Source organism: Salmo salar, chromosome ssa06 (assembly GCF_905237065.1).
Source record: "Salmo salar chromosome ssa06, Ssal_v3.1, whole genome shotgun sequence".
In the NCBI taxonomy this organism is placed as follows: Eukaryota; Metazoa; Chordata; class Actinopteri; order Salmoniformes; family Salmonidae; genus Salmo; species Salmo salar.
Genome location: NC_059447.1, coordinates 41398258 through 41424363, shown reverse-complemented (window position 1 = coordinate 41424363; position 26106 = coordinate 41398258). Strand labels below are relative to the sequence as shown.

At 46.1% G+C, this 26106-nt stretch overlaps 4 protein-coding genes across 6 annotated transcripts in view; 1 reads left to right on the top strand and 3 right to left on the bottom strand.

Annotated features, from left to right (window-relative positions):
• Nucleotides 1-395: 395 nt before the first annotated feature.
• LOC106607280 (cytosolic 5'-nucleotidase 3) lies at nt 396-8089 on the bottom strand. Of its 2 annotated transcripts, none has more exons than XM_014204086.2 (9): nt 7639-7908; nt 5002-5100; nt 4790-4859; nt 4604-4650; nt 4323-4408; nt 2034-2123; nt 1690-1852; nt 1298-1498; nt 396-1070 (listed from the first exon to the last, which is right to left on the bottom strand). In XM_014204086.2, exons 1-9 carry the CDS (start codon nt 7669-7671, stop codon nt 960-962), a joined length of 900 nt encoding a protein of 299 aa, XP_014059561.1. In that variant the 5' UTR covers nt 7672-7908; the 3' UTR covers nt 396-959. The 2 variants fall into 2 exon arrangements, with proteins under 2 accessions (XP_014059561.1, XP_014059562.1); XM_014204087.2 differs by lacking the exon at nt 7639-7908 and adding an exon at nt 7942-8089 and having other exon boundaries at nt 398-1070.
• A 394-nt stretch (nt 8090-8483) lies between these two features.
• LOC106607279 (kelch-like protein 10) lies at nt 8484-11628 on the top strand. Its single transcript, XM_014204085.1, has 5 exons — nt 8484-8740; nt 9015-9501; nt 9620-10237; nt 10319-10468; nt 10579-11628. Exons 1-5 carry the CDS (start codon nt 8544-8546, stop codon nt 10945-10947), a joined length of 1821 nt encoding a protein of 606 aa, XP_014059560.1. The 5' UTR covers nt 8484-8543; the 3' UTR covers nt 10948-11628.
• Nucleotides 11629-11684: 56 nt separating this feature from the next.
• On the bottom strand, nt 11685-16346 carry LOC106607278 (kelch-like protein 11). Its single transcript, XM_014204084.2, has 2 exons — nt 15773-16346; nt 11685-15471 (listed from the first exon to the last, which is right to left on the bottom strand). Exons 1-2 carry the CDS (start codon nt 16300-16302, stop codon nt 13887-13889), a joined length of 2115 nt encoding a protein of 704 aa, XP_014059559.1. The 5' UTR covers nt 16303-16346; the 3' UTR covers nt 11685-13886.
• Nucleotides 16347-16850: 504 nt separating this feature from the next.
• LOC106607281 (ATP-citrate synthase) overlaps nt 16851-26106 on the bottom strand; it is a 32246-nt gene continuing 22990 nt past the window's right edge. For both annotated transcript variants that reach the window (XM_014204090.2, XM_045720594.1), the window contains 13 exons: nt 25925-26029; nt 25626-25822; nt 25457-25538; nt 25074-25184; nt 24821-24948; nt 24596-24689; nt 19459-19613; nt 19158-19308; nt 18850-18993; nt 18650-18763; nt 18474-18556; nt 18240-18316; nt 16851-18091 (listed from right to left, as the gene is read on the bottom strand). In XM_014204090.2, coding sequence (XP_014059565.2) covers nt 17997-18091; nt 18240-18316; nt 18474-18556; nt 18650-18763; nt 18850-18993; nt 19158-19308; nt 19459-19613; nt 24596-24689; nt 24821-24948; nt 25074-25184; nt 25457-25538; nt 25626-25822; nt 25925-26029 — 1536 coding nt within the window. In that variant the 3' untranslated portion in view covers nt 16851-17996. The remainder of the gene's footprint in view (nt 18092-18239; nt 18317-18473; nt 18557-18649; nt 18764-18849; nt 18994-19157; nt 19309-19458; nt 19614-24595; nt 24690-24820; nt 24949-25073; nt 25185-25456; nt 25539-25625; nt 25823-25924; nt 26030-26106) is intronic.

Sequence of the window (26106 nt, the reverse complement as noted above, 5' to 3'; positions counted from 1 at the left end):
TCCCATCTGGTTTGCGCTTAGTGGGACTATAATTTGTTTTTCAACAGTACAATGACCCAACACACCTCCAGGCTGTCTAAGGACTATTTGACCAAGAAGAAGAGTGATGGAGTGCCGCATCAGATGACCTGGCCTCCACAATCACCCGACCTCAACCCAATTGAGATGGTTTGGGAGAATAAAGGAAAAGCAGCCAACAAGTGCTCAGCATATGTAGAACTCCTTCAAGACTGTTGGAAAAGCATTCCAGGTGAAGCTGGTTGAGAGAATGCCAAGAGTGTGCAAAGCTGTCATCAAGGCAAAGGGTGGCTACTTTGAAGAACCTCAAATCTAAAATATATTTTGATGTGTTTAACACTTTTTTTGTTACTACATGATTCCAAATGTGTTATTTCATAGTTTTGATGTCTTCACTATTATTCTAAAATCTAGAAAATAGTAAAAATAAAGAAAAACCCTTGAATGTGTAGGTCCAAACTTTTGACTGGTACTGTATATTCCTCATATGTAGACAGGGCATACATATCACCGGTAACGTTTCTCTCCCCACGAACCCAATACACATTTACCAGATGGGGAAGTCACCTCGTTTTCCTGTCCCTTTTCAGTTGGACTATTGACGGTTCGTAAACAATTGAGAATGTGACAGTAGGGTTGTGGAGTAAATCAAATCAAATTTTAGGACTATAAAGGATGTTGCTCTCAAGTTGTAAGTGTTCAACAATGACTCAACTGGAGGAGCGTGGAAGGACGGCTCCAAAACACCGTCTGAGATCCATCCCAGCGGCCCACACAAACAGCCATTGGAGCATTAGTAAAAGACAAACCAAAAACAATACCATTCTGACTTGGCTCATGGCACTTCCTGAGCAAGAGCTTGCTAAACCAGAACGACATACTTCCTGTAGCGTCGGAACGCTCGTTAGTGATTGGCCAGTGAGATGAAGTTCATGGTCAGTTCACTTGGTGCTGGTGAGGTGGAGCAGCAAGGCGTTCAGCACTTCCATGGTCTCATCCTTCACCAGCACGATGTCATAAGCATTCAGGTAGGACGTCTTCCTCTCCTCCACCTGAGAAAGATCATGCAGAGAGGGAACGGTTAACAAGCGGTCAATGTCCAACGACATTTAAACAGTGCTTGAACAAGCTGACTGTGCATTAAAACGAGCACTCAATTGCCTTAAAACAATAAAACGTCGGAGTAAAAATAAAAACATTACTTTTTGCATGGTTGAGGGTTTATTAGGGTGGGTGGGAGAGAGAGCTTTGGTGTACGTGCAGCCAGTACTACCGGTACCTTGTCGTTGAGGAAGCCGATCTTGAGGATGTTCTCCATGCTGTGCACCCCATCAGCCATGGTCAGGTCCCCCAGAGAGTCTCCCACCAGCAGGACGTTGTGGCGTGACTTGAGCTCCTGGAAGTGGCCCGTGTTCAGCAGAGCTCCCTCCCTCTTGTTATAGATGTGGATCAGCTCCCCTTTGAACGCCTTCAGCACTCCCTGAGAATGAGGGACACCAATGGGTTAAATCCTCATTCAAACAACTAACCTTTTACACAGTCTTTGCGTCGTCACTAGCATAGGAAAAGCGCATTTAAGTGTTTTCATGACAACCCCGTCCCTACTCAATTCCATAGAGGCTACCTGTATTGTATATACTGTGGTTTGTGTGTCAGTGATAGCCTACTCACAGTCTCATCAAAGTCCATGTAGTTGGAGAAGACCTTGACGTTGGGGTGAAAGACCCCGGCCTGGCGGATCACCTCCTCCAGCACGTCTCCTACCCCAGCAGAGAAGATGAGCAGAGGGATGCTGTGCTCCTGCAGGTGGTCAAAGAACAGCTGGTAGCCCTCCCTGGGGAGACAGCAGCATAGTTAGCGCTGTAATCACTACCATTACAGTCATCATACCGGTCGTCATTAACATTATTGACTTGATAAGGCTTCATAATTTGGTACCATAGTGTGCTATCGATGACTTTACGCTACTAAACAGCCATAATTGTGGTTTGGCAACAGTAGCAGGGTCTTCTCACCTGAGCATAGCATCGGACTCCTTCACCACATCCTGCAGCATGTCTTTCCTGATGCGCTGCTGCACCAGAAGAGTATGGGCTTTAGTCCACCTATGGGATGCACGGCACAAGGGGATTCGTTAACCCAATCAGTCCCGAGACCCCAGCAAAAATTATCTTTTCATTTATCTGAATGTCCAGCCCTTATATTTAGCTTCACAATGAAGTGCTTTACCATTTTGTTTTCAGGACAACCAGGGCTACAAGTAGAACACAGAACAACTTGACATAAACAGTGGCATTCATGAGTTTATTGACACATGTCAAAAAGAAAAGAAGACCTGCTGAAGCAAAAACCTGATCAAAATGAATTTATATGAATGCTGTACAGAAATAGTTTGCTCAGTGGGGAATGAATATCCAAACGGTCAATGACAACTGTTTGGAGTTGTGAGCTATGTGTGCTTAACTTCTTTGGGATAGGGGGCAGTATTTTCACGGCCGGATAAAAAACTTACCCGATTTAATCTGGTTACTACTCCTGCCCAGAAACTAGAATATGCATATAATTAGTAGATTTGGATAGAAAACACTCTAAAGTTTCTAAAACTGTTTGAATTGTGTCTGTGAGTATAACAGAACTCATATGGCAGGCCAAAACCTGAGAAGATTCCATACAGGAAGTGCCCTATCTGACAATTTGTTATCCTTCTGTTGCATCTCTATCGACATTACAGCATCTGTGCTGTAACGTGACACTTTCTAAGGCTTCCATTGGCTCTCTAAAGCCGCCAGAAAGTGGAATGGGGTGTCTGCTGTCTCTGGGCAAAGTACAACAGCAGAGTTTGTAAGTGGTCAGCCTGGGGACAGTGAGACTCAGATGCGCGGTCACGAGACTTCTCCATTTTTTTTCTTCCAGCCTTTGAATGAATACAACGTCGCCCGGTTGGAGTATTATCGCCATTTTACGAGAAAAATAGCATAAAAAAAGATTTTAAACAGCGTTTGACATGGTTCTAAGTACGGTAATGGAATATTTTGAATTTTTCTGTCACGAAATGCGCTTGCGCGTTACCCTTCGGATAGTGACCTGAACGCACGAACAAAATGGAGGTATTTGGATATAACTATGGATTATTTGGAACCAAAACAACATTTGTTGTTGAAGTAGAAGTCCTGGGAGTGCATTCTGACGAAGAACAGCAAAGGTAATCCAATTTTTCTAATAGTAATTCTGAGTTTAGTGAGCCCCAAACTTGGTGGGTGTCAAATTAGCTAGCCTGTGATGGCCGAGCTATGTACTCAGAATATTGCAAAATGTGCTTTCGCTGAAAAGCTATTTTAAAATCGGACATAGCGATTGCATAAAGGAGTTCTGTATCTATAATTCTTAAAATAATTGTTATGTATTTTGTCAACGTTTATCATGAGTAATTTAGTAAATTCACCGGAAGTTTTCGGTGGGTATGCTAGTTCTGAACATCACATGCTAATGTAAAAAGCTGGTTTTTGATATAAATATGAACTTGATTGAACAAAACATGCATGTATTGTTTAACATAATGTCCTAGGAGTGTCATCTAATGAAGATCATCAAAGGTTAGTGCTGCATTTAGCTGTGGTTTGGGTTTATGTGACATATATGCTTGCTTGGAAAATGGCTGTGTGATTATTTGTGTCTATGTACTCTCCTAACATAATCTAATGTTTTGCTTTCGCTGTAAAGCCTTTTTGAAATCGGACAATGTGGTTAGATTAACGAGAGTCTTATCTTTAAAATGGTGTAAAATAGTTTATTGTTTGAGAAAAATTGAATTGTGGTATTTTAGTTGGTTTTGTATTTCGCGCCGTGCGATGCCATTGGCTGTTGGCTAGGGGTTCCGCTAGCGGAACATCTGTCCTCAACAGGTTAATACAGTATTATAGACACTATGTCCTAGGATTTCCTAGGACCTTCTGTGTAGAAGAACCCCTTACATTCTAACGACTTTTGTGTAGCTTGTAATCATAGAGCAAAACGTGTGTGTTCGTGAGTCTCAGCTTTTCACACAGACTAATGGTTGGAGGCAGAAGAATAAGATGAATCCGATTGGTACAACCCAGAAATCTGTAGCTTAAACATACAATGTTTAAAAAGGGGTTAGAAGTCAAAAACGCGGCAGTATTACAGTGGGACTCATTGGGTAAACGAGACTGCAGGGAAATGCCCATGTCTGATGTAGAACAGAGGGTATTGGTCAGTTTGACAGCAAAGTGATGCCTTCCTGGTCTAGAAGGGCAGTGATTGGCTCAGAGAGAGCTGTGACTCACCACTCCACCATGAGGGGCAGCTTCTCCTCCGCTGTCCGTTTGGAATCTATCTCTATGGGGTAATACGTGTTGAGCAGGTCCTTCAGCTGAATGGAGGGAGAATGGACAACACTCAGAAAGGGAAAAACTGGCTAGTACGCATCTAGAAAAGACACAGGTATTTTTCACTCATGTAAGCAGTGAATCTTGTGTCATAGTTGTTCTAATCTACACAACTTTATCTGCCAAATCAGAAGAAGTTCTGTGCTCTAGTTGTTTTTCTCATGACATTTTAAATATACCTGAGCTTTGCACTCCTCACTGATGAGCTTGCTGTTGTCCAGGATATCTATAAAAATAATACTGATTCAATCATCATCATTCTCATGGCCTTGTAGAAAAAACATCAGTGACAAGATATGGACCCCTTAACTCTACATACACATTAGTATCTTCTCCGTACAATCTATTCCAGCTTTTGCACTTACTGTGACTGGTAGGGCACCGCTTCCCATTGTAGGCAAACCGTGTGAGGGTCATGTCAAAGTCTGAAATCACCTGAAAAAGCAAGAGACATTGTCAGCATATTATCAAGCAAACCTCTCAGGATGGAACTAGGAGAATACGTCGAGACACGTGGGTGTGGTACCCATAGGATTACATATACAATCCTAATTGGATAGGATCTCTGTGGTGGTACCTGAATTGTGCTGGTGCCAGCCTTCTGCATGGTCTTGATGATCTCCTCCACCCTGGGAGGGTCCCTCATACACACTGAGGGACTGGACAGCTCTGGGATCTATGGAGGAGGGAGACAAGTAGTGAGGAGAGAGAAAAACAGAAGAGCTAAATATACTGCTCAAAAAAATAAAGGGAACACTTAAACAACACATCCTAGATCTGAATGAAAAAAATAATCTTATTAAATACTTTTTTCTTTACATAGTTGAATGTGCTGACAACAAAATCAAACAAAAATAATCAATGGAAATCCAATTTATCAACCCATGGAGGTCTGGATTTGGAGTCACACTCAAAATTAAAGTGGAAAACCACACTACAGGCTGATCCAACTTTGATGTAATGTCCTTAAAACAAGTCAAAATGAGGCTCAAAATGAGGCTCAACTTTGATGTAATGTCCTTAAAACAAGTCAAAATGAGGCTCAAAATGAGGCTCAGTAGGGACCCTGGGAGGGTCCCTCATACACACTGAGGGACTGGACAGCTCTGGGATCTATGGAGGAGGGAGACAAGTAGTGAGGAGAGAGAAAAACAGAAGAGCTAAATATACTGCTCAAAAAAATAAAGGGAACACTTAAACAACACATCCTAGATCTGAATGAAAAAAATAATCTTATTAAATACTTTTTTCTTTACATAGTTGAATGTGCTGACAACAAAATCAAACAAAAATAATCAATGGAAATCCAATTTATCAACCCATGGAGGTCTGGATTTGGAGTCACACTCAAAATTAAAGTGGAAAACCACACTACAGGCTGATCCAACTTTGATGTAATGTCCTTAAAACAAGTCAAAATGAGGCTCAGTAGTGTGTGTGGCCTCCACGTGCCTGTATGACCTCCCTACAACGCCTGGGCATGCTCCTGATGAGGTGGTGGATGGTCTCCTGAGGGATCTCCTCCCAGACCTGGACTAAAGCATCCGCCAACTCCTGGACAGTCTGTGGTGCAACGTGGCGTTGGTGGATGGAGCGAGACATGATGTCCCAGATGTGCTCAATTGGATTCAGGTCTGGTGAACGGGCGGGCCAGTCCATAGCATCAATGCCTTCCTCTTGCAGGAACTGCTGACACACTCCAGCCACATGAGGTCTAGCATTGTCTTGCATTAGGAGGAACCCAGGGCCAACCGCACCAGCATATGGTCTCACAAGGGGTCTGAGGATCTTATCTCGGTACCTAATGGCAGTCAGGCTACCTCTGGCGAGCACATGGAGGGCTGTGCGGCCCCCCAAAGAAATGCCACCCCACACCATGACTGACCCACCGCCAAACCGGTCATGCTGGAGGATGTTGCAGGCAGCAGAACATTCTCCACGGCGTCTCCAGACTCTGTCACGTCTGTCACGTGCTCAGTGTGAACCTGCTTTCATCTGTGAAGAGCACAGGGCGCCAGTGGCGAATTTGCCAATCTTGGTGTTCTCTGGCAAATGCCAAACGTCCTGCACGGTGTTGGGCTGTAAGCACAACCCCCACTTGTGGACGTCGGGCCCTCATACTACCCTCACGGAGTCTGTTTCTGACCGTTTGAGCAGACACATGCACATTTGTGGCCTGCTGGAGGTCATTTTGCAGGGCTCTGGCAGTGCTTCTCCTGCTCCTCCTTGCACAAAGGCGGAGGTAGCGGTCCTGCTGCTAGGTTGTTGCCCTCCTACGGCCTCCTCCACGTCTCCTGATGTACTGGCCTGTCTCCTGGTAGCGCCTCCATGCTCTGGACACTACGCTGAAGACACAGCAAACCTTCTTTCCACAGCTCGCATTGATGTGCCATCCTGGATGAGCTGCACTACCTGAGCCACTTGTGTGGGTTGTAGACTCCGTCTCATGCTACCACTAGAGTGAAAGCACCACCAGCATTCAAAAGTGACCAAAACATCAGCCAGGAAGCATAGGAACTGAGAAGTGGTCTGTGGTCCCCACCTGCAGAATCACTTCTTTATTGGGGGTGTCTTGCTAATTGCCTATAATTTCCACATGTTGTCTATTCCATTTGCACAACAGCATGTGAAATTTATTGTCTATAAGTGTTGCTTCCTAAGTGGACAGTTTGATTTCACAGAAGTGTGATTGACTTGGAGTTACATTGTGTTGTTTAAGTGTTCCCTTTATTTTTTTGAGCAGTCTATTACAGCACTACATTTTTACATTTTAGCAGACACTCCTATCCAGAGTGACATACAGGAGCAATTAAGCTTAAGTACCTTGCTCAAGGGCAAATTTTTTCCACCTAGTTGGCTCTGTGATTCGAACCAGCAACCTTTCAATTACTGACCCGACGCTCTTAACCACTAGGCTACCTGCCGCACCGAAACACTTCCGTGACGATAAACCCTCATATTCACTGAAGGCCACTGTGCTTGCTACTGTTTACAGCATTTACCATATACAGACCACAGAATAAAGTGTTTTCACAGCAGCCTAGCTTTGGGACACAACATCGGGAGTCTTGTGTATTGGTTGGACCAATAACGTTACATCGCAGACTCCTGATGTTGTGTCCCAAAGCTAACAGCAGTCCTGCTGCTGATAACATCACATGCAGCCAGCTGATACATGTTACAATACTGTACTGTGGAGCAGTACCCTACATACCTCTTCACATATGTATTGCATGTCGTCCCTCATTTGCAGCTGTTGTCACAGTTAGGACTTGAATTAATGGAATCTTACACTAGTGTAAACTAACACCCCAATCACATACTTAATAAGCATTTTCCTTTTTGGGATTGTAATGTTATGTCACTGTCACATAGCTAACAACAGGCATAGCCATTCTGCTCTGAGAAATTAGGCAACTAACTTAGTTTGTAACAACTAACGTTAACGTTACGTTTGATAGCTAGCTAGATACCAGTCATTCGTTCAGTGGCAATCAGGAAAATAAAGTACACGTACCATTTTTCTAGAGAGATGTTAAATTCAAGAAAAGTTCAAAGAGCCAAACTTTGGATCTAGCTAGAAATGCAATCAATAAGTTATATATGCTGCAATAACAAGTCTACACTGAGGGCGCGCATTTACTTGCATAAATTGAGGAAGTAAATGTGTGCGTTTAACATCTTCCCCAGTCCCACAAAAGCAGTATTAAATGTTCCTAATATAATTTATGTTCTGATAGAGCAGAAGAAAGTATTATGGCAAATTGTGTGCTTCTATGTATTCTTAATTCACGATTTCCCTTTCACTACATCTGAAATGGACTGTATTTAATAAAATGTATTATGTAGTGTCAAATATTAGTGTTAAATGAATGTTACACATTCACTGTACGATCAGTAGGCATATCAGTCAGATATATCAAATTAAACACAAACTCTTTATGACAAGTGAGGCTGATGCTCTGATTCCATTTGCTCATCGCTGTGATGTAATAATGAACAATTCTGGAACATAAGTGGAACATTCACAATCCTTAGATGAACACAGCTGCTGTAGTAAACCAGCTATCAGCTGTCTAAGCTGAAGAGCTAGCAAAACCCCATTAAATATAGCAAGAAATGAATGAACTGGAAGAGACAGCCACCTCCACCAAATTTCAAAGATGCAACATGGAGAGGAAAATGAGTGCTATGACCTGTACAATCTTTAACGAGTTACGTCTGGAGGGAAAACTCTGTGATGTGGTCATCAAAGTCAATGACATCGAGTTCAATGCCCACAAGAACATCCTTTGTGGATGCAGCTCATACTTCCAGTGAGTAGCTTCCCTCGGTTGGGATAGGTTGGGTTGGGATGTGCTGGCCAGACGACATTCCCATTCTGGCATCACTTGACCTTGAATGAGAATGCGAGAACATCGATGATTTATGGTATCTCTGGCTTGGTCCAACTCTCTGTAATTATAAGTTACTTTTTGGGGAGTCCTGAGAAACTTTGTTCAATTGCAATGTTGCAGTGAGATGAATATTGAGTCCTTGATGATGTTTCTATCTCCCTGTGTTATTATACCCCTGACCCTTGACCCACAGTGCTCTCTTCACAAGCGGCTGGAACAACGTCAAGAAGCGGGTCTACAGCATTCCTGGTGTGAACCCAGACATGATGCGCCTGATCATCGAGTATGCCTACACACGTTCTGTGCCTGTGACTGCAGAGAATGTAGAAGCGCTCCTGGCGACTGCAGACCAGTTCTGCGTCCTAGGGATTGTGAGAGCCTGCTGCGACTATCTGGAGGCCCAGCTCTGTCCGGCGAACTGCATCGGCATCTGGAAGTTTGTGGACTTCTACTTCTGCCCTGATCTGCGCCGCCGGGCCTACCTCTTCATCCTGCACCACTTTGAGATGGTGCGTTTCTCAGAGGAGTTCATGGAGCTCTCTCTGGCACAGCTCTGTGACATCATCGAGAAGGACGACCTGAATGTGAAGCAGGAGGATGTTGTGTTTGAGGCGGTCCTACGCTGGATCAACCACTCGCCTCAGGACCGCAAGGCCCACGTCTCTGTGCTGCTGCCCAAGGTGAGAGGTGAACAATAGTGTCAATGTTTTACTGTTGGATAACTTTTGTAAGTTTGAGTGTCATGCTAGTCAACTGCTAACCACACGTCTGTCTGTCTGTCTGTGTCTGTGTGCTTAGGTCCGCATGGCCTTGATGACAGCCGACTACTTCATGAACAACGTGAAGAACAATACCCTGGTGAAGGACAATGACGACTGCAAGCCTATCATCATCAGTGCACTGAAGGCCATGTACGACCTGAACATGAACGGGCCCTCCAACACTGACTTCCGCAACCCTCTGACCCGCCCACGCCTGCCTTATGCCATCCTATTGGCCATCGGTGGCTGGAGCGGTGGCAGCCCCACCAATGGCATTGAGGCGTATGATGCACGGGCTGACCGGTGGGTGAATGTGACCCGGGAGGAGGAGAGCCCTCGAGCCTACCATGGAGCCGCTTACCTCAATGGCTTTGTCTACTGTGTGGGTGGCTTTGACAGCGTTGACTACTTTAACAGTGTACGTAAGTTCAACCCCGTCACGCGGACCTGGCACCAGGTGGCCCCCATGCACTCGCGGCGCTGCTACGTCAGTGTGGCGGTGCTGGATGGCTGTATCTATGCCATGGGTGGCTTTGATGGCTACGTACGACTGAACACCGCTGAGTGCTATGAGCCTGAGACTAACCAGTGGACCCTGATTGCACCCATGCATGAGCAGAGGAGTGATGCCAGTGCTACCACACTACATGGCAAGGTGAGCGGAACAGAGGGACCTGGGAGGATAATGACGGATAATGACTTTGATTATAAAATGTTGGCATGATCTTTTCTCTAGGTGTACATCTGCGGTGGCTTTAATGGGAATGAGTGCTTGTTCACAGCAGAGAGCTACAGCCCCCAGACCAACCAGTGGACTCTGACCGCCCCCATGAGAAGCAGGCGCAGCGGTGTGGGGGTCATCGCCTATGCAGAGCAGGTCTATGCGGTGAGCAGAACATTCATATGCAGTACATGCACAATGCATTTCGACGCCTTATTCAGTAAGAGCTGAACGTTAAGAAAGATTTGACTCAAGTTTCCTCTGTCCTCTCCCAGGTGGGCGGCTTCGATGGGGCTAACCGCCTGCGTAGCGCTGAGGCCTACAACCCGCTGACCAACACATGGCGCACGGTGCCCACCATGTTCAACCCGCGCAGCAACTTTGGCATCGAGGTGGTGGACGACCTCCTGTTCGTGGTGGGGGGCTTCAACGGCTTCACCACTACCTTCAACGTGGAGTGCTATGACGAGAAAACAGAGGAGTGGTACGACGCCCATGACATGGGCATCTTCCGCAGTGCCCTCAGCTGCTGCGTGGTGCACGGGCTGCCCAACGTGGCCCAGTACGCTGCCCCCCGGGACTCCCTCCAGTCCCACCGGGAAGAGCTGAAGCTCTCCGCTTCCAACAGCATCCTGTCTGTGTGACGCCCCCTCGCCCCACCGTTACCCCTTCCTGCCCACCGTATCCCACCTACCACTGGCATTTACCATGCACAAATAAATCCACTACTGTATGTCCCAGAAGAAATCCCATATGCATATATACATTTCTATATTTCTTAATGCATCTGCAAGGGTGATTGTACTATTATTTTCCTACTGTGTTAGTAGAAGGGAAGATTGACTGTACTGAATGTGTTACTGTAATTGGCTCATGCCCAATGACTCTGTGCATAGCACATAGCACTATTTGATGTCCATGTGTATGTATGTAGCTTAGTTCCATAGAGAATGATAGAGGCCTCTAGTGGCCAAAAGACTGTTTTAGCATTGGCAGCAACATTGAGGGCTTCCAACATTTTAATGTCGTCAACTGGGTGGGGCTTCCAACTTTATTTGCTGATCCCTCATGGTCATCAGGAGCGATCAGCCAATTGTGAAGAAGAAAATGGACTTCAAAATGGAGATTGCCTCAATGACACTGCCCATGCTCTCACAGATGCCATAATGGGAACTATATAGGGATGCTTTCTCTATCATTCTCTATGCTTTGTAAAAAAGAAAATAAAAAAAGGGAGGTTGTCACTGTTGGAGGAGAAAATTCCACCCAAGAAAAAGACAGATGTTTATAGAGCTAGTCTTGAAAACTGCCCAATAATATTGGCCAAAATGTCATTCAGAATTTAGATAACCCCTTAGACAAGATAGATGGGAAACCAAGGTTGTATAAAAAAAAATACATTTTAATTGCAAGTGATGACATGAGCATTTTTGTTATTTTTTACATCCAATATATTGACACAATGCCAGACATGCAAAGCAAAATATATATTGCCGACATATGTCAATGATATTATTTGAAATGCTATGCAAGAGAAACAAAACTGAGGAAATACACTTGCATTGCATTCTCAAAATCATAGTGCTTTATGTTATAAATTAGCTTCAGGGATAGTGCTTATAACAATCAATGAACTCTTGAACTCAATGGCAACACATTCACCTTGATATGGTCATTCCGCTCAGTAACATAAGGATACCCTCTAGTCTATACCAGTGGGTCACAACCTCTTTTGGTTACCGTACCACCAACTGAATTTTGCTCTGCCCGGAGTACCCCTGAAGTACCCCCCCTCATGTGCATTTTACCACTAACCCTATGGACTCAGTCTTTTCAAGTACTCACTGTGGATAGGCCAAGTACCCCCAGGGGTCTTAGTACCCCTGGTTGGGAACCACTGGTCTATACATCTGACTGTCTTTGGAGGGTGAGGAGAACATACAACAATGTGGCCGGATCTCAGATGAACACCTGAATAAGCCTGAGGTACAGCAACAGGGCTGCCTCACACTTCACATCACATTCATTTTGGACTACTACGCAAATCACTGTAGTGTACATATTTTCTCACATGGGAACAGAATAGATTATCGGCTGGAGTTGGAGTAAATGATAAATTAAAAGAAAACAAATACAAATTGGCCAAATATGACAGGTAAACCCACTCGGACATAAATATACTAACTGATTAAGGGGTAGACAAGTGCGCTACTAGGCATTCTTTACCGTACTCAGATACACACGTTATCAAGTCCTCCATCGGAACTAAACCCTCCAGCCATTAAACTCAATAAAACCAATGCAGACAAAAATAAAAAGAGAAACATTCACTCACAAACTCCCACCTAGGCCCTTCTACACAATGTTCCTGCCAACAGGAATGTGACGAGCAGAAGACTGAAGAATAATTCAACGGAATGGTTGATGGAATTTCAAAATGATCCATGGAATGTTACCATATTAAGACCGTTTCCTTAAGGGGCCTCCCAAGTGGTGCCGTGGTCTAAGGCACTGCATCGCAGTGCTAGCTGTGCCACTAGAGGTTCTGGGTTCGAGTCCAGGCTCTGTCGCAAGTTGTCCACTCTTGGACCGTAGATCAGATAATACATATGAATGAGACTATTCTCCTTCCATTCATGTTGAGCTACTGTATCAAAGCTATAATAACAACAAGCAGAGCCATTATGAAGCTAATATAAAGCACAGCAAAGCCATCAGGCATTGGTAAGGGTTTGGTCCGACTGACTGGCAGGACCAGTATCGCAATACTTTTTCCATGGAAAAAATGAAAACACTCCTGCATGTAAAATATTGTGTGCTATAGCTCGGAAAAATAAATGTGACTGTGGATGAAAACATTAAAATGTTTGTTTTCCTAAAGAAGTTAAATCCGCTTCGTGTTACGTTCACTTGCCACGACACTAACGAGTATCGCGATACTGGTATTGTCCCGACCCTACAGCTGGACAGAGTGTGTGTATGTAAGTGTGTGTGATATCTGCATGGAGAGACTGTCAGTGTCCTAATGGGATGTCCATAGAGAGCGACTGACTTCACTAAGCACATTGGATTGGAGGAATGTAGATTCTGCCGTACTTAAGTGTCACATTTCCTACATCATATAAGCATAAAAGGGGGGCACAAAATATTTATATATAATAAAAGTATACATATACAACTATATACTATATGCATGTATAAAAAGATAAACATCACCTGTGCCTGACGTACATACGTAGTGTAGTCCGATGTTGGTCACTGTACAACACTATTCACATTTGTAACATTCAGCCTGTCCTCCCCACATAGACAAACACCTGGCCAGCACAGGGTCACATCACTCCCACATCTCCCAGCCTTGAACACCATAGCCACCACTAACACCAATATCTCAACCTGATGATCTGGCACAGAGTTCTCTTGAAAAAGAACCAACATGAGAGCAACATAGGAGCCACTGCTCCAGCAGGTTATGGGTGGGGGTTGATGACGATGGCTGCCAGGGGATGTTTGGGGCTTGGAGCTGGACTGGGCTGCTCCCCCTCTGGGGTGGATGCGATGGACAGACAGGGGTTGAGATAGTTCAGCACTCGATCTGAGACTGCAGCTGCCTGCGCAAAGTGAGGGTGCGCCGGTGTAGCTGCTGCATCTGCTGCATGCGGTCCCGCTGGCGGGCCAGGTTCTGGGGCATGGGGTAGCGCTGGCAGCCGTACAGGAAGCGGTAGGGGATGCGTACGTGGCAGGCGGTGGCGCGGCAGCGCGGCTGGGGCATGGGCGGCAGCAGCATCCAGCGCTTCCTTTCGGCACAGTAGCGGTAGGCCTCTTTGCGGTACTGCTTGTCCACGTCGTCGCTGTTCTTCCAGCCGCCGATCACAAAGACGTCCTCGTCGAAGTGGCAGATGGCGGCGCCCTCGACGCTGGTGACCTCGGGCGGCAAGCTCTCCAGGATCTCGTCTGAGATGTGGGCGCTGATCTTCTGCTTGGCGGCCTCGTCCCGCACCGTGTAGCTCTTAGGGCAGCAGGAGGCCGTGTGGTAGAAGTTGGTGGGGGCCACGGCCATCTGGAACACACAGTAGTTGTCTATGAGCGGCAGGGAGTCCACGTCCTGCCACTGGCGGCTCTCTGTGTCGTAACGCGTGGTGACCGTCTTCAGCCCGTCCTCGTTGTCCGTGTCCACCGGCGTGCGCGCCGTCACGTACACGTAGCGGTCCTCCACGCTCACCGCCTTCACGTCCCGCAGGATCTTGGGCGCCGACTCCAGGTTGTGCCACTTGTCCGGCTCAGGCTCGTACACGCTCACGTCCTTGAAGCCGGGGCTGAAGTTGCCGTGGCCACCGATGCTATACAGGATGTCTTTGATACAGGTGAGACCAAAGGAGTGTTTACGTGTGGTCAGGTTGCTCACCTGTTCCCAGGTGTTGCGGTTGGGGTTGTAGCGCTCCACGGTCTTGGCGAAACCCGGTTCCATGGATCCCGCCACGTAGATGTGGGACTCTGTGGTGGCGATGGCGTGGCCATCCAGGTGGTTGTGGATGTGGGGCAGGTTAACCCAGCGGTCCTCGTAGATGAAGTAACCCACACATTCACTCAGGTAGTCACCCCCCTCAGACACCCCGCCCACCACCATGATAACGTCCATGTTCTGGCCGAAGCGCGGCTGGAAGGAGGCCATGTAGGACGACCAGAACTCCAGGTCAGCTGACTTGAGGTTCTCACAGCGGATGGCGTGGCTCTCCACGGCATCGGACACCAGGCGGAGACAGGCCTCGTTGGCAGCCACCAGTGCCTCGTTCTTCACCACGCGCGTCAGATAGGTGGGCTTAATCTGGGGTAGCCGGAGGAGACGGAACAACTCCTCAAAGTACCTCCCCCGCTGCTCTGTGTTCCTCTGGACCCACTTCACCACAGCCTCAAACAGCACCTCTTCCGCGTCCACGGTGATCTCCGCGTCAGACAGCCAGTCCCTCACCAGGTGGAAGGGCAGGGTGTAGAACTCTTCGTCCTGGATGACCTTGTGGAAATTGCGTTGGATCATGTCTGCGGCCCGCAGAGCCAGCTGGTCCAGGGTGTACATGTGGGCCAGGCTGTGCACCGCCACACAGTTGGCCAGGCTCAGCTTCTTCTTCAAGAACTCCCCACAGAACTCCTTCAGATGCAGCAGCAGGAACCTGCAGCCAACACACACAATCAATAACAGAACATGAGAACCAAACATTGGCAAGGCCATTGATGACACCCATGAACTCACCACACTCAAATTCAGGTTTGACAGGTTACAGGATGGTCAGTGCTATCCCCGATCCTAAACCCTAACCTTGCCTAACCATTACCAATATGCTTCAGTGACACCTCCAGTAAGCCAAAACAACATTATGTCACTGAACTACATACAAATAATCAACTACTAGCAAGTGGCGATTAAATGGATTATGCACATTAAAAGGAACACTAATTAAATTGTAAACAAACCTGTCAGCAAGCTCTAACACTTCATGCACATTGCAGGTGCTCACACGTATTTCTCCCGTGTACATGTACTGAATGACACTCTCCACCGTCTCCGGGTCTGGTCCCAATTCAGCGCTCCACTCCTTCATCTCAACCCGACCCGACAGCGACTCGGAGAACTGCCCTCCCAGTAACGGCGTGAAATAGTCCGTAGCCGCGGCCAGCACAGAACGGTGAGCGGAAAACTCACAGCTCTGAACATTCCCGGTTGCCGCCCCACTGCTGAAGGCCAGCGTCACGTCGCAGAACAATCCCTGCTTCCGCTGTTCGTTCTGCCGCCGAGACAGCTCTGTGCAGTGGGAGGAGGAGGTGAAATCCTCGGCCTCTTCCGTGTCCCCGTCCCCGACAAGGACGCTGGGCGTGCTGCTACCGCTACTACCCCGGCTAGAGTCGTCTGGGTTCGGGGGTGCAGCTGCCATTCTGGCCGTGGTTGTGAGAATTCGGAATTGCAGTAAACTCGTGTGGGAAAGAACACACACGCAGACACACATACACAAACTCAAAACACACACGGAATTACTGACATGCGCAGTGGACGCAGGGCGTTACTGCTCGGCGTGTGACGTAGAGCCCCTCCCACTCACTTGTGGCTGACAGGAGAAGCTTTTGTGCTTCTTCAACCTCAGCTTTCTCTGCCGAAGCAGGGTATCATCAATTCACCTTCTCTGAGTGGGTGTCTTTGAATGACCTGAATGGAAGCTACACATGGATGTTTCCATTCATTTCATGTGCTGGATGTTGTTTCATATAAGGGCAAGGTCAATACATATTCCCACTCTGTTACATATGTGAGTAGAATCACTTTGCCATGAATGTACAGAAATGACACCGCCCAGTGAACATAAAACAGGACTGAGGTCTGAAGAATAAGCTCTATAGTCATCCAGTAGACCCTCATATGCACTGGCTGTTTGAGAAAACAAAGATAGCTCCTAATAGGCCACTACATCCTCTGTTGTTATTCGATATGATATATGTATCCGTTTTAAAACCAAATGATTTCATAAACTGATGGATGGAACATGACACAGTGAAACAATTCAAATTATAGCACATTTATTTTATGATCCGCGACACCGGAAGAACCAGACAGAGCTGTGTTCCAACAGGTCATCTTTAATATACTCAGTCACACCATTCTGAAAATATATTACAACACATCTCTACAGAGGCACGTTCAGTTCACTAATCACATTAGGTCAAACAAATGGTGTTGACATGACGACACAAATAGTACAGACAGATACATCTTTACGAGAAATAGCCGGTCACAACGGAGCTAGTCTAGCTAGTAACGTTCAGATAAATAATGCTGCATTCTATGGTACCTTTGCCATCCTGGACACCGTCCCGTTTGGGACACAGGATGAGCTTCTCACTGTATTTACAGCCCAATGTGCTTGGTCAGCTGCATATCTTACGGTTTAAACACAACCGTTTCATGGGCATTTACAGTACATCAAAAAATGCTAATACTATCTATTACATTTATTTACTCGGCTGTTAAAACATCTATACATAAAGTTATAATCTATATAACTGTAAAGCAGTAGCTAGTATTATTGCACTACGGCTCACCCCTGATAGAAAGCGTATGATTTTAATATGGCACCGACACACTTAAGAGAGAGAACTGCACAGCGACACACAGGAAGTCTGTGATACACAGATACATGCTTGGTTTACGGAGAGAGATGATAGTGGGAGATTCAGTCTCATCAACGTACTTCACTGTAGGCATAGGTATAGTATAGAAGTTGTAGTAGTACTAGTAGCATTGGCAGTAAATAGGGAGACACTCATCTGTATCCCTACTGGTAATCTTGGGAAGAGAATTGCATTAACTGCACTCCCACACTATTAAGGGTCAACCAATGAATGAGCCTCTTTTCTCATTCTCTGCAGCTTGCTTGATCTCTCTAGCAGACTCAGACACCGTCTGAGTGCGGCTTCACAGTTTTGCAGGCCTTGCTATTATTAACGGGGTTGCAGCATGTTTGATCAGCCAACTGATTTTTAAAAACTGAAACTATTAATTTAAAAAGAGTTATTACTGTTGCAAAGACACATCTATAATAATATCAGTCCTCATTGTTGTTCTCCCACCACTTGGGGCTGACAGAACACAGTACAGGTGTGGGTGGAGGTTAGGGTACAGTGGTGGTCCATGGCATGGTTTCCGTGGTTACATGGACATGTGTTCGGGGAGAACGTAGGAGATGTCGTCCCAAGGGTGACGGTACAGACCCTGTTTCAGCCTCTTCTGGTCCAGGTAGTGTCCTGAGGGAGAAGTAGAAACGTACTTAAGGTTCCAATTTTAGCATTATCATATTGCGTATCCGCCGCTCCTTACACCATAGCCCCTTTTTCCATGACCATTTCTAGGGGTCAAACTTATCAGGGTCATGACCCATGACCCCCAACTCACCGATGAAGCCCATGCTCCGCCCCAGGACAAAGATTCCATTCAGCGCTCCGATCTCCACAAACTCATCAGCCTCGTCCCTGAGGGGGAAGACAAACACCAGGGGGCAATGGTGAGTTGATGCAAAACTGAATGTAGGCTAAGGCCAACAAAGGAACAGCCGGATGACCCAGACACAGTAGTATAGTTGCATTGTATAGAATGTATTTGACTGGAGTTAAATAGCATAGGATTTACCGTGTAAATCCACCACAGTTCCTGAGCAGGTCCACAAAGGCTACTCCGATGAAACCGTCCACATTCAGAATCAGGTTGGGTTTCTGAAACCGCAGCAGAGAGGAGAAGACATGGTTTAGAACAGATGATCTCAGTGGGGTGATCCAGGGTGCAGGAGAGGACGACAGGGTTAGTACCTTGGCGGTGGTGATCTTCTCTACATCCATGGCGTAGTCCAACAGCTGGGTGGAGGGGAAGGTCTTCTTCACAAAGTCCTTCAGGATCTGCACCCGCATGTCTGGGTTGTTGATCTGAAGCGCGCACACACACACACACACACACTAAAACATATGAAAGACACATGGCATCCAAACAGAGACACAGGGACGGTGCTCACCGACTTGACCCTGTGTCCAATACCCATGATCAGGTTGCCCTCCTTCTTCATCTTATTGACAAACTCCATGGGCAGCATGCCGCTGTCAAACGCCTTGCTGAACTGCTTGGCTGCAGCGTCCAGGGCCCCTCCGAACCGGTCCCCCTGGAAATCAGACACACACAAAAAGAAACACTCAGAGAGACACACTTCGACTACCAAAGCTCAATTAATTAATTATTTAAACAGAGGCATTGTCTCCAGGAGAGGCTACTGTGCTGGTTTGAGTGGGCCTAAGAATGTCGAGGTTGACTTGACTATGGTCTTACGATGGTGAGCAGGCCAGAAGTGAGGCTAGAGATGAGGTCTTTGCCAGCACGGGCACAGACAATGGTGTTGTGGGCACCGGAGACGGCAGGACCATGGTCAGCAGTCACCATCAGACACATCTCAATGAACTTGGCCGCATAACTGGGCAGCCTTGGGGCAAGGAGGAGGGAGGACACAGAGACATAGAATTGGAATCAAATTCAATTATGAGAGTGTATATTTAATGTTTTATGTGAACAATGGCAGTATTTGTATTATTGACTGTTTCCCGGTTTCATGGTTTGGGGGACAGAAGTGTACCTCCTCTGGAACCAGAGCAGTCCCAGGGTTCCTCCCAGGCCCATTTCCGACTTGAACACCTCAGTGATGGGCATTCCAGCGTAGATGAGCTCCTGGCCCCTCTCATCACAGATACTGGTCATAAAGGATGCTGGCTTACGGATCAGACCCAGCTCCTACAGCAGAGGGATAGAGAGAGGGGGAGAGGGAGGGAGAGAGTCACCACACCCTCCCATTGCTCTCCATCTGTTTCAGTTTAACACAGTCTGATGCGGTTCGTGAAGTTTGCCTTATATGGAAGTCAGTAGCATTGTCTAGAGCCAATAAGAGATCCTGATTCAGCGCTAACTCATAGCTACTGTTTACAGGCCTCCTAGGCCATATAGAGTGTTCCTATCAGACCTTGTAGTCATGGCAGATAAGATTCACATTTTTGGTGACTTTAATATTCACATGGGAAAGTCCACAGAACCACTACAAAAAGGCTTTCGGAGCCATCATCTACTCAGTGGGTTTTGTCCAACATGTCTCCGGACCTACTCACTGCCACAGTCATACTCTGGACCTAGTTTTGTCCCGTGGAATACATATTGTGGATCTTAATGTTTTTCATCATAATCCTGGACTATCAGACCACCATTTTATTACGTTTGGTATCGCAAAAAAAAAAATCTGCTCAGACCCCAAGCAAGGATCATCAATAGCCGTGGTATAAATTCTTGGACAACCCAAAGATTCCAAAATGCCCTTCCAGACTCCCTCCACCTACCCAAGGACGTTAGAGTACAAACATCAGTTACCCACCTAACTGAGGAACTAAATTTAACCTTGCGTAATACCCTACATGCAGTCGCACCCCTAAAAACAAAAAACATTTATCATAAGAAACTAGTGCCCTGGTATACAGAAAATACCCGAGCCCTGAAGCAAGCTTCCAGAAAATTGGAACGGAAATGGCGCTACACCAAACCGGAAGTCTTCTGACTAGCTTGGAAAGACAGTACCGTGCAGTATCAAAGAGCCCTCGCTGCTGCTCGATCATCTTATTTTTCCAACTAAATTGAGAAGAATAAGAACAATCCCAAATTTATTTTTGATACTATCGCAACGATAACTAAAAAGCAGCATTCTCCAAGAGAGGATGGCTTTCACTTCAGCAGTGATAAATTCATGAACTTCTTTGACAAAAAGATCATGATCATTAGAAAGCAAATTACGGACTTTTAAAATCTGCATATTTCTCTAAAGCTCAGTTGTCCTGAGTCTGCACAACACTGCCAGGACCTAGGATCAAAGGGAGACACTCAAGTTTTTTAATACAATATCTCTTGACACATTGATGAAAACAGTCTTGGCCTCTAAACCTTCAAGCTGCATACTGGACCCTATGCTTGGCCCTCCTACATTGAACAAAATAAACGGCTCCCTATCCACAGGATGTGTGCCAAACTCACTCAAATTGGCAGTAATAAAGCCTCTTAAAAAAACCTTGACCCAGAAAATATAAATAATAAAATAAATAAGCGGCCTATATCGAATCTCCCATTCCTCTCAATTTTTTGGGAAAAAGCTGTTGCGCAGCAACCTACTGCCTTCCTGAAGACAAACAGACTGGTTTTAGACCCCATCATAGCACTGAGACTGCAATCGTGAAGGTGATTAATGACCTTTTAAAGGCGTTAGACCAAGGCACTGCATCTGTCCTCGTGCTCCTACACCTTTGTGCTGCTTTTGATACCATTCGTCACCAGATTCTTTTGGAGAGATTGGAAACCCAAATTGGTCTACACAGACAAGTTCTGGCCTGGTTTAAATCTTATCTGTCAGAAAGATATCAGTTTGTCTCTGTGAATGGTTTGTCTTCTAAGAAATCAACTGTACATGACGGTGTTCCTCAAGGTTCCGTTTTAGGACCACTAATTGTTTCACTATATATTTTACCTCTTGGTGATGTCATTCGGAAACAATGTTAACTTTCACTGCTATGTGGACGATACACAGCTGTACATTTAGATGAAACATGGCGAAGCCCCAAAATTGCCTCCCTGGAAGCCTGTGTTTCAGACATACAGTTGAAGTCATGCGTTTACATAACCTTAGGTTGGAGTCATTAAAACTAGTTTTTAACAACTATTCAAATTTCTTGTTAACAATCTATAGTTTTGGCAAGTCTGTTAGGACATCTACTTTGTGCATGACACAAGTCATTTTTCCAACAATTGTTTACAGCCAGATTATTTCACTTATAATTCGCTGTATCACAATTCCAGTGGGTCAGAAGTTTACATACACTAAGTTGACTGTGCCTTTAAACAGCTAGGAAAATTCCAGAAATTATGTCATGGCTTTAGAAGCTTCTGATAGGCTAATTGACATCATTTGAGTCAATTGGAGGTGTACCTGTGGATGTATGTCAAGGCCTACCTTCAAACTCTCTGCCTCTTTGCTTGACATCATGGGAAAATCAAAAGAAAATCAGCCAAGACCTCCACAAGTCTGGTTCATCCTTGGGAGCAATTTCCAAAAGCCTGAAGGTACCACGTTAATCTGTACAAACAATAGTGCGCAAGTATGAACACCATGGGACCACGCAGCCGTCATACCGCTCAGGAAGCAGACACGTTCTGTCTTGCAAGCCGAAGAACACAATCCCAACCGTGAAGCACGGAGGTGGCAGCATCATGTTGTGGGGGTGCTTTGCTGCAGGTGGGACTGGTGCACTTCACAAAATAGATGGCATCATGAGGAAGGGAAATGATGTGGATATATTGAAGCAACATCAAGACATCAGACAGGAAGTTAAAGCTTGGTCGCAAATGGGTCTTCCAAATGGACACTGACCCCAAGCATACTTCCAAAGTTGTGGCAAAATGGCTTAAGGACAACAAGGTCTTGGAGTGGCCATCACAAAGCCCTGACTTCAGTCCTATAGAAAATTTGTGGGCAGAACTGAAAAAGTGTGTGCGAGCAAGGAGGCCTACAAACCTGACTCAGATACACCAGCTCTGTCAGGAAGAATGGGCCAAAATTCACCCAACTTATTGTGGGAAGCTTGTGGAAGGCTTCCCGAAACATTTGACCCAAGTTAAACAATTTAAAGGCAATGCTACCAAATACTAATTGAGTGTATGTAAACTTCTGACCTACTGGGAATGTGATGAAAGAAATTAAAGCTGAAATAAATCACTCTTTCAAATATTATTCTGACATTTCACATTCTTAAAAATAAAGTGGTGATCCTAACTGACCTAAGACAGGCAATTTTAACTTGGATTAAATGTCAGGAATTGTGAAAAACTGAGTTGAAATGTATTTTGCTAAGGTGTATGTAAACTTCCGACTTCAACTGTAAGTGGATGGCGGCAAATCTTTTACTTTTAAACTCAGATAAAACAGAGATGCTAGTTCTAGGTCCCAAGAAACAAAGAGATCTTCTGTTGGATCTGACAATTAATCTTGATGGTTGTACAGTCGTCTCAAATAAAACTGAAGGACCTCTGCATTACTCTGGAGCCTGATCTCTCTTTTGAAGAACATATCAAGAATATTTCAAGGACAGCTTTTTTCCATCTTCGTAACATTGCAAAAATCTAAAACTTTCTTTCAAAAATGAAGCAGAAAAATGTATCCATGCTTTTGTCACTTCTAGATTAGACTTCTGCAAAGCTCTACTTTCCGGCTACCCGGATAAAGCACTAAACTTCAGTCAATGCTAAACACGGCTGCTAGAGTCTTGACTAGAACCAAAACATTTGATCATATTACTCCAGTGCTAGCCTCTCTACACTGGCTCCCTGTTAAGGCAATGGCTGATTTCAAGGTTTTACTGATAACCTACAAAGCATTAAATGGGTTTGCTCCTACCCATCTTTCCGATTTGGTCCTGCCGTACATACCTACACGTACGCTACGGTCACAAGACGCAGGCCTCCTTACTGTCCCTAGAATTTCTAAGCAAACATCTGGAGGCAGGGCTTTCTCCTATAGAGCTCCATTTTCATGGATTGGTCTGCCCATCCATGTGAGAGACACAGACTCGGTCTTGAAGGTTAAGTCTTTATTGAAGACTCATCTCTTCAGTAGGTCCTATGATTGAGTGTAGTCTGGCCCAGGGGTGTGAAGGTGAACAGAAAGGCACTGGAGCGACGAACCACCCTTGCTGTCTCTGCCTGGCCGGTTCCCCTCTCTCCACTGCGAATCTCTGCCTCTAACCCTATTACGGGGGCTGAGTCACTGGCTTACGGGTGCTCTTCCATGCCATCCCTAGGAGGGGTGCGTCACTTGAGTCACTGACGTAATCTTCCTGTCCTGGCTGGCGCCCCCCCTCGGGTTTGTGCCGTGGGGTAGATCTTTGTGGGCTAGTCAGGGGGCTAGGGTCAGTCTGTTATATCTGGAGTATTTCGCCTGTGTGAAGTGAATGAATTGATCTCTCTCTCTTACTCTCGCGAACTCTGAATGATCAGCTATGAAAAGCCAACTGACATTTACTCCTGAGGTGCTGACCTGTTGCACCCTCTACAACCACGGATTATTATTATCATCATCATCATCTGACCCAGATTTGGCACGGGTCCTCAGATCCTCAAAAGGTTCTACAGCTGCACCATAGAGAGCATCCAGACTGGTTGCATCACTTCCTGGTATGGCAACTGAGTGGCCTCCGACCGCAAGGTACTACAGAGGGAAGTGCGAACGGCCCAGTACATCACTGGGGCCAAGCTTCCTGCCATCCAGGACCTCTATACCAGGCGGTGTCAGAGGAAGGCCCTAAAAATTGTCAAAGACTCCAGCCACCCTAATCATAGACTGTTCTCTCTGCTACCACACGGCAAGCGGTACCAGAGCGCCAAGTCTAGGTCCAAGAGGCTTCTAAACAGCTTCTACCCCCAAGCCATAAGACTCCTGAACATCTAGTCAAATGGCTACCAAGACTATTTGCATTACACCCCATTACACGTTCCAGCCTTTCTAGAGAGTTTTTCCTAGCCACTGTGCTTCTACATCTGCATTGCTTGCTGTTTGGGGTTTTAGGCTGGGTTTCTGTACACAGCACTTTGTGACATCGGCTGATGTAAAAAGGGCTTTATAAATACAATTGATTGATTGATTGATTGATTGAGACATGAGCCAGCGTGGCACTGACGTTGTCATTACTCACCCGAGCCCAGGAGTAGTCCATTGGCACCGTGGGAGGGGGCACCTCCATAGCTGGAACGATGACTCCTTTGCCAACAAGGTCATCATACACTGATCTGTACATGAGGATGGGAAACTTCAATTTCACAACAGTGCTTTTGTACATATATTAAAACGGTCAATTTTACGTTGTGGCTTTGATGTATGTTTATCTAAATCATATCAGTGTGTGATTTTCTGCACTGACTTGATGACATCTCCCAGCTCGTCAAAGCTCTTGGGTACGAACGCGCCGGCCTCCTTCAGAGCCAGGTTCTTGGCCACGGCTGTCTCCGAGGCCTGGTTGGCACACGCTCCAGCATGACCAAACTGGACCTACAGGTGACATCATAGGAAACAGTCGCCAACCCCATAACCAGACCCTTTCTTCCAGTATGCCTACCCTGTAAGTCTCTGTGATATCAATCCAATGACCTTTAACCCCTCCCCCCCAAACTCACCTCTGAGGAGAACATGGTGGCACAGGTCCCGATGCACCAGCTCACCACAGGCTTGGTGATCCTGCCTGACTTGATGCCCTGGCAGATCCTATACTCCTCTGTGCCACCAATCTAGAAGGGAGACCAACAGTGCTTTTAAAAGGAAGTCCACACACACACACACACACACAATTGCAGAGGCGAGTATCCAAGCATGGAATTAATCTGGTCATACATGTTGTCGTTAATTAGCTACGCTTGATGAAAATAAATTAATTGTGTTAAAAGGATAAGCTTTATTTTTCTATGGTTAGTTTACACAGTGGAGGGGGCCATTAGCAGCAATGATGTAGATGTGTGTGTGTGTGTGTGTGTGTGTGTGTGTGTGTCTTTCAAATCCTCACCTCTCCCAGCATTACGATCATCTCTACCCCTGGGGTGTCCTGGTACCTCAGCACATGGTCTGTGTAGATTGAGCCTGGGTATCTAATGAAAAAAAGCAACATTAAATTATACACAGACATACATCAGTAATGTTATCCACCCCATTCACACACACAGCCACTCTCTAACCGGTCTCCTCCAATGGCCACTCCCTCGTAGACTCCGTCGGTGGTGCGGGAGATGATGTTGTTGAGCTCGTTGGACATGCCTCCGGAGCGGGACACGTAGGCCACACTGCCTGGACGGTACAGCTTAGAGGCCAGGATGTTATCCAGCATGCCCCCTGTGTTCCCGATCTTAAAACAGCCAGGCTTGATCCCTCCAACCTGGCCAAGCGCGTACACACAGAGTTAGAAAAGACACTCTACACCTTTAAAAAGCAGGCCTCACATACTGTAAGTGAGGGGTGTAGAGTAAGAGAGGCCTACCGTTGCCGGGCCGATGATAGTGATACCCTTCTCGTCCGCCCTCTTAATGATCTTCCTGGTCTGGGCTTCAGGGATGCCCTCGGCTATGATGGCGATGGTGTGGATCTGAAGGGGTGAGGATATGAAGTATTACAGTCGGTCAGATCTACTGCTCTCTCACCATTAGATGACACCCTCTGGGT